We start from the raw sequence: 8,165 nt of genomic DNA on the forward strand, positions 1-8,165 counted from the left end.
AGATGGTCATGATCATTATGGTTAGCTTGCAATGAGAGGAACGAGAACTTTCTATAAGAAGTCATATTACCTCTCACAAAGAGCACCAATAGGAAGACCAACAACTTTACCCATCTAGGCATTGCTAGCAAAACTTGTATTTAGAGATGTTGATTTTCTACGTGTTGGAAGCCAATCACTGCACCATTGCTTAGACATCGAGAGCCTTCTCTTCAAGCTATAGTTTACATCCATATCATGCCCTCTTACACATTCTCATCTCCCAACCTCTTCTTGTAAATGCATGTTGACAAATGATCAAGCATGTGACAATTGTGGGCATGGAAACTTTCCCACACGTGTCAAGCCTGTCCTCATATTTATCCCCAAGGCCTAATGTGGAAGGTGTTAGTTGACAGTAGTAATTTGTTGTGAAGTAAGCACTGAAATTTAGTTCTAGTTTTCAAAGGCTCCTAGCTGACATAGCAGTAGTCAATATGTAGCTTCAATAGCTGAAGCCCTGGAGAAACCCCCGACGCTGCAGAAGCTGTACGCCTTTCGAGAGCTCCGGCCATCGCTGGATGCAGGAACACAAGGTGAAGAAGGCGCCGCGTCCTGGACAATCAACAGAGCTGCTCGATTCTATTGGACTTCTCCGACCGTACAAGCGGTGTCCCGGACCGGAGTGCCAGAAACGATTTCATAGTGGACATTCCGTCGACCTGCGACGTCCTGCGCTGTACATGACGCACACTGCACTTCTTTGAGAAGAACGGAGGCTTGTGCAGGCCTGCTAGGGTCATTGGCATCATTATTATGTGGAGCCTTGTCCCGCGGAACGTGAGACGAGGCAGCCGAGGGCCTGCACATCAACATTTCTGTGCGATTCTGAGGTCCAGAGGCCGAAGCAGTGGCTGTGAGCACAGGCACGGTGAGTGCTGCCATTAGAAGTTTTAGACAAATTATCACTATAATGCCCCACTTTGTGAATTATGAGAGCATCATGAGCTTCTGCGAGGGAGGGATTCTGCATCCCTAGCCAGGTGTGGCTGGGGCCAGGGGGACTGCCGGTTCAGGGTGTAGGTATGCAGTGCCTCCGAGCAGAAGCCTGTGATGTTGAATAGTATAGGGAAAAACAAGAGAATAGAGCCCCTGTTCCCACATTGGAAAATGTCAAAAACTTCTTGTGTATGGACCTGCTCTTTTTTTTTTGTCCCCTATTGAGAGGTGATGTAACAATTTGAAAGCCCTTTAACAGGCATTTGGGACACTTTTTGTGTAGATTATACACAGAAGGTAGCTCCTGCAGAATCAGATTGTGACATTGCCATCTCTGCAAGCATAGAGAGTGATCCTCTCAAAACTGCTGCTCTCCTTGATCTCCCATTTCTGTTATCTCCACCCAGGTATGTACTTGTATGGCCTTTTAGGGGGGGTAATCCATCTTGCTTTTGCTTTAAATTGGTTTAATTGTCTGTGCTTACACTTTTTGTATTGGCTGAATGCTTGGATATGTCAACTTTGTTGCAGGTTAGCTATAGGCAAGCTTGAAATTTGGTATTATGGCATTCTAGGCAAATTCCCAAGGCTAGTTAAGGATAAAAGATGGGAAGAGCCTCATGCTTTGCAAGAAGACATGCATGCAAAAGGAATGCCTGTTAGCAGTAACATCTGGCAAAATGTTGTCAACTATTTTGCCGAAAACAGGTGCTTTGAATCAGCCCTGCACATTTGGAATCTTGTCCAGAAAACTCGATACCTGCCCCCAACTCTTTTGGGTAGTCGTTTGATCTTGTTCACCCTGCTTGGCAGTCTCAACAAAACGAAAGTAGTAGTTGACCACTTGACAAAACGAAATCTAGGAGCCCTAGAGCATTACAGAGAGGTCCATAACAATAGCAAGAAGCGTAATGATGAGCTATTGGATGACGAGCAGCATCATGAAGCCACTTCTGGCAGTGATCTGGAAGTTGGAACTGATGATGATCATGATCTGGAGGAGCCAGAGCCAGAGCTATTGGATAGAGAACACTTAGCTACGTCGGACAGTGATCTGGAAGTGGAGACTGATGATGAGCTCGATCTGGATGAAGCAACTAGGCGAATGATGGAGCCAGAGCCAGAGCCAGAGCGTAAAATAGTACGCCCTTCAGTGACTTGGGGTGTGCTTTTCACTCAAGAGCAGCGCCACAAATCTCATAAAAGTGTGATAGAATATTTGAAGGGTGAAGGTCTTAGTACCTCAGAGTTAATGGACATTGAGCTACCGATCACTGTGGAAGTCATGGAAGAACGAGTAAAGTTTTTAAGAAAAATCGGTCTGGATAATACTGCCATTAATCATTATCCTCTTATCCTTGGTTGCAGTGTTCGTAAGAATATGGTTCCTGTGCTGAAGTATTTGAACAAATTGGGATTGCCTCGCCATTGTGTGGCAGCATTCTTACGCAAGTACCCCATGATTCTTCATGCGAGTATTGTTATCGACATCCTGCCAGTTGTATATTTTTTGAGGGGTCTGGACATTGCTATGGAAGATGTTCCTAAAGTCCTTCTCAAGTATCCTGAAGTTTTGTCATTCAAACCGGAGGGAACAATGAGCACTTCAGTGGGTTATTTGGTGAGTTTGGGTGTCAAAATGAGGCATGTAGGTCAGATGCTGACAGAACATCCTCAAATTTTAGGCATGAGGGTAGCCACAATGATCAAACCAAAGGTGGATTATCTCCTAAGCCTGGGACTGCCTCAAATGATTCTTATGAAGATTCTGGAAAGGCGACCACATGTGTTGGGTTATGACTTGGTCAACAGAATGCAGTATAATGTTGATCGACTTTTGAAGGTTGGAGTAAGGCAAGAGGCTATTCCAGGGATCATAGCACAGTATCCTGAAGTTCTGGGAAGGGTTCTTGATAAGGCACTTGATTACAAGGTAGAGTGGCTAAAAAGGAAACTGCAGTTAGACTCGCAGGGACCTGGGAAGATGATTGAGAAGATGCCACAGATAATTTTCATACAGGAGTCTGTGGCTATCAGGAGGATAGAGTTTCTCAGGAGGCAGGGTTTCAGCACTAAAGATGTTGGTGTAATGGCAACACAATGCCCACAATTGCTTGTGCTAAATGTGACTGAAAGTTTAAAGCCTAACATGGCCTTCTTAGCAGACATGAAAAGAGATAAACAAGAGGTGGTTGAGTTTCCAGAGTACTTCACCTATGGTTTAGAGACCAGAATACGGCCGCGGCATAAAGCTGTGTTGGAAAAAAATATTCAGTGCAGTTTAGAGTGGCTTTTAAACTGTACAGACTTGGAGTTCCAGAATCGACTGGCCTCTGGCCATGAAGATAAAGATGCAGGACCTTCGTTTATAATGGGTGGTGTCCTGGCAGGAAAAGAAGAAATATGGCAACCAAGTCTACAACAGAGATTTGCCTTTTCATGATTCATGTGCATGCAAACTTCAAAGGATCTATTGTAATGGAGTTGCCGATATCTCTGGAAGCAGATGCCCTTGCTGTTCCAATGACTCCAGTACATGTGTATGAAGTGTCAGCAGGGTTGGGCTCTGCATGCCATCATAGTTAACTCAGCGTGTTTTACATGTGCAAGCTATAATGTTAATCCTGAATCTTTTCAGTGACACCTTCTATTGTGAAACTCCCCATTCCAACCTTAAATCAACTGGGTGCTCCTTATGTATGTATGTTGCTGTGTCAAACATGGGTCATGATATTTTAAGGATGCCTCCTTGTTACTGGGGACAGCCTAGTTGAAATCCTTCAAGCTGTATGCTTAAAACATGTTGCACTTCTTCCTCATCCCCTCATTCCTTCTCATCCATCTTCTTTTCTAACTTCTTTCAGTGGATACAGGATTATAATTGATAATTCAATGCATGATATTTTTTAAGTGCTTTCAAAACCACAAGAGCGTCCATGCCATCTAATCAAGTTGGTTCCACGTGATATGGTCAAGTAGGCTTTGGACCAAAATCTCATGCAAGCTCCATGTAAAGGTCAATAGCATGATTTAAGTGTAGACTCATTATTGCTGTATCCTTTTGCAAAGGAGGAATTGAGAGGATGTAGCTGAAGGGGTGGGTATGCAAGTTTTGGAGGTTTTAATACTGCGAGTTATTTCTTGGAAGTTTTCTTACTAAAATTTCAAGTTACGTCAGTGCTTCAATTCCAAACCTTTACCAAGTGGATGGTGATGGTTGTACTGGAGTTATAGTGGCTCTACCACTCCATGATTTTGTTTGGAATCCTTGTGATGATGGAGTGGTGGTGGAATTGAATTTGTAGCTCTATTAGTCAAGTCACTTTCATGGTTGATCGGATCCCTTTTCCTGCCTCTAGCTATTGACAGTAGCCAATATCCTTGTTGACCTCTACTTGTGAAGATGGAGTATTTTTATGCATACATTTCATGCTTTCTTCTATTATCTCTTGTTGCCAATATTATTGATGTTGAAGTCTATGTTCCTTATTCTTCTTTTGCTATAACGGAGTGAAGAAACATGTATTCAGTGATTATGATGAGCGGCCCAGTGAGGACCTCCACACTAATAGTACTTTAGCAATATTTATTTGTAGTGAAATTGATATTCTTAGCTCTAAGTGTGAGTAAGAAGAATGGTAGATATATTGCTCTATATGATTATGTTTGGTAGGCAAGTGGGTTTTGTAAATCCAAACATAGTTCTAGGCATGTTAATTGTGAGGGTAGTATTGGGAAAGAGGGGCCAACAGGAAGGGGATAGGGTGGTGAGCAAGGTTGCTAGTTGATTGTATCTAATATACGTGGTTTGTTACCTTGATAGTGGTCCTAGTGTCATGACGTGGAAAGTGGCTACATCCTTACACGTAACTACTTACCCAAATACGCAGCTACATTTTATAGAAGTATAATTAGGATAACACTTAGTGAACTAGGCATGGTCTTTCATAAGGTAAAATTTTCGTCTTGGAGGTTGAGTGGTCCATAAAGTAGTGCTTCAAATTTTAAATCACAGTGATTATTTACACTTCCAATTTTCATAAAGAATTAGGATGGGATGGCTTGAGATGAGCTTTTAATATTATATTTAATAATCCATACTAGATTTCTTGTCGCGTTAGCTTTCCATTATGGCAAACCCCTAATGACATTTTGTAAAGCTATGTAGAATCATCCCAAGCAAATAAATGAACGTTGCAAGTTCAAGGACATATCTAGGGTTGAGGATTTCAATTTAGTGACTCGTGGTTTCTTTAACATTTGTGTATACGCAATTGTATTAATGCAACTATCGTGAGTTCTTACTTGGAAAGCTTACCCTAAGCATGCGATGGTATGTTAGCTCATATTGACTTAGAGATCCATCCCATCTTGATATCTTGTCCTCAAGTCTTGCTTAATATTAAGGGTCCATTGAGTCCTTAACATTGAATGTCGCATGAATGTGCTTTATGTGGTCACTATGGTGAGTGGAATTACCATTTTTAGACTTTTGCAGGTTAAAGGCGTTTCATGTGGTGGAGAATGATTGTGCTTGGTTGTATGCATGTTCGTTGCTCCTCTTGCTGTGTATTGCCCACTATCATCTCTATGGTTATCCATGAGTCTCTTGTAGTTATAGTTAAGTAGGGAACCATGAAGAGTTTGCAACAACTATTGGTGGACTTACACAACATAGTCTACATTTTTCCACTAGCATTCAATAGTTATCAAAAGACTCCATGTTTTGCACACAATGCATATAGGCAATACTATTGACATTGAAGTAGTTGGGGCTTGATTCTACAAGCACATTGATTCCTTTAGGTCCACACATCATTTGTATCTATGAATAGCTTGTAAATGGCTTGGATATATAGGCATGATAGTTTTGATATGTGTTGAGTGTGTTTGGTTACCCATATCAATACCATACCTTTATTAGTTGGTGTTTTTATACCCATAAGAGAATAGTGCTCTAAAGGGTGACATATCAAACTCAAACATGTCAACAACCATTTTTCTAGAAATTAGTGTGTGGCATTGTTGATACTCTTGGGATGCTTATACTTAGGCATTTCTCCAGGTCAAAAGTGGTTGAGTTGGCAATAAGGGCATATTTCTTAGAGATCCTACCATCCTTCATCGAGTAAATGCATAGGTCTTCCTAGTTCCAGTTCATGTCAAAATTAATTCTATAAAAAACAACTTAGAAGACATGTTTCACATTTAGAATAACCCAAAGGATGACTTACGTCCCTTAGCATCATTAGATGGTTTCCTCCTATATTTAAACTTCACAACAAGTAGGTTTGATAAGAGCAATGTCCTTCAAGATGTTAGAGGTATCGCCTAGGATTGATTTCTACATAAAGCTCACACCAATGTGTAAATGAAACATTCTAGTCACCCTTGAGTTTTGTTTCTTGGAAGACATTAGGGCCAAAAACGTTTCAAAATGGCACTCATAAGAAAATGATTAAGTTGCTAATTACAAGAGGTTTAGAAAAGAAAAACCCTCCAAATTTGGCTGCCTGGACGTGATTAATGAGAGAATATATGATTCATTTAAGAGGTCGGGTATTAAATATCTTCAATCTTTAATGGACGTTAAGTGTCACCTTTTCAGTCTTATTCTCTTGGAAATTGCAAAATCTTGTATTTTTGAATTTTCGCATCAAAAGACGTCGCTCGTTTGTGTTCCTCGACGTTCATTTTCTACATCTCTCTTTCATGTGGTTTTTATTTCCTTCGCTGTGATATTGTTGTCCCGTTTAGGGTTCCCTACCAAAATGTTTACCAATACCTCTTCTAGCAATACAAGTGCAGCCCCACCATGCAAGAATAAACTTACTATTCAGTTAGATCCTGTCTATTCATCTTGGAGGAGTATACACCATCAAGCATTATTGGACAAGGATGAAGCTAACAAGTTGCGATTACAAGGAAAGAAGCATGTAGACTTATGGATGGATGTAAATATTTATCCTCCGGACCCTTCTACAGGTAAACATCCTCCTTTTTACAATATTCACAACTTCATAAGGTATGTTGGAGATGGTTGTGATGGGATGCTTGGCTATTGCATGAGGTTATATTCTGCATCTTTTACATTTACAGAATAAATGCACGAAATGAAAGAAGCATTAACATTGGCACAAAAAACTATTTCTGAGCTAACGGACAAGGTTGATAATCTAGAAAACTCAAATCAGTCATTACAAGAAAAATTATTGCACTTGAAAGAAACTCCAATAGGGTTTAGATAGAGAAAAAGACCACTTAAAAATATAATGGACTTGTGTAGTCGGGTGAAGAAAAGGAGACTAAATCTTGCAAAGAGATGTGTCTCTAATATTTAAGGTATTAATATTCGAGAGAACGATGAGAGGATTAAGCTTATTAAAGAAACCATGACAAAGAATGACATTATAAGGATTCTTAAATCACTTGAAAATGTAGACTTGAGAAGCCAAACTCTGAAAGAGTTAGTGAAAGATTTAGAAGGAACAGTTAAACCGGATGAAATAGTGGAGACATGTGACAATATGGGTATCAGTCGTAGAGGTTATTGTGCTCTCTCTAAGTTGTGGTTTACAAATCTTAAATGTCATAGAATAAGTGCATTGGGTTTGCCTCGGTCTCTTGCAATTTTAATTGCTAGGATAGCTATGAATCGTAGGATTCCAGATGTTTTTGGGGAGTGTATTCATATAGAAGGATTCATGCCCTATGAAAAACATAAAATAAAGGCCTTTTTTGAATACAACACATTTAATAATATTTGGATTGATCTTAAAAGAGTCCAGGTTACAATGGTCTATATGTATAAATTTACTGTCCAAGAATGTTGTGGTATTTTGAAGTTTGCACTAAAATTAGATGAAGCACAGATTCAAAAGGGACAAAAGATGGAACGAGTCAGCATCTGTATCATGAATAGGGCATTGGATTACAGTACCGGCAGGGAGTTAGAACAACAATTTAAGATACAATCCGAGATGGAGCTTTGGTGGATTGGTGCGGCCCAAGTACCAACTAAAAGTCATGAAATCTTGAAATGGTTATTCTCTCATACAGGTATTCCTAATATTATAAAGTTTCAAAGTGAAGGTGAAATGTTGATAGTCGATGGTGTTGGTAGTTTTAATGTTGAATGGCATATATGAGTGCTGACTTAAAAACTATCAAATGTATGCTTGAAGTAA

General features: G+C 40.1%; 1 protein-coding gene across 3 annotated transcripts; it reads left to right on the top strand.

The window, feature by feature from the left end:
• The first annotated feature begins 428 nt into the window (after positions 1-428).
• Positions 429-3,882, top strand: LOC148014014 (transcription termination factor MTERF4, chloroplastic-like). 3 transcript variants are annotated; one of them, XM_087667035.1, is made up of 3 exons: positions 429-910; positions 1,238-1,385; positions 1,510-3,882. In XM_087667035.1, the coding sequence occupies exons 1-3, from the start codon at positions 796-798 to the stop codon at positions 3,419-3,421; spliced, it is 2,175 nt and encodes a 724-aa protein (XP_087523161.1). In that variant the 5' UTR covers positions 429-795; the 3' UTR covers positions 3,422-3,882. The 3 variants fall into 3 exon arrangements, with proteins under 3 accessions (XP_087523161.1, XP_087523162.1, XP_087523163.1); XM_087667036.1 differs by having other exon boundaries at positions 430-910; positions 1,262-1,385; XM_087667037.1 differs by lacking the exon at positions 1,238-1,385 and having other exon boundaries at positions 432-910; positions 1,510-3,881.
• Positions 3,883-8,165: the final 4,283 nt, after the last annotated feature.

The sequence above is a fragment of the Lygodium microphyllum genome, chromosome 25, assembly GCF_053477565.2.
Source record: "Lygodium microphyllum isolate KBCC chromosome 25, Lygodium_microphyllum_v1.1.10, whole genome shotgun sequence".
Classification (NCBI taxonomy): Eukaryota; Viridiplantae; Streptophyta; class Polypodiopsida; order Schizaeales; family Lygodiaceae; genus Lygodium; species Lygodium microphyllum.

Excerpts from the sequence above, each read along its gene's own strand:
- LOC148014014 (XM_087667035.1), top strand. The coding sequence starts at position 796 with ATGTGGAGCCTTGTCCCGCGGAACGTGAGACGAGGCAGCCGAGGGCCT. Across the intron at positions 911-1,237 it reads TGGCTGTGAGCACAGGCACG|GCATTTGGGACACTTTTTGT; the intron begins GTGAGTGCTGCC and ends GCCCTTTAACAG. Across the intron at positions 1,386-1,509 it reads TTTCTGTTATCTCCACCCAG|GTTAGCTATAGGCAAGCTTG; the intron begins GTATGTACTTGT and ends ACTTTGTTGCAG.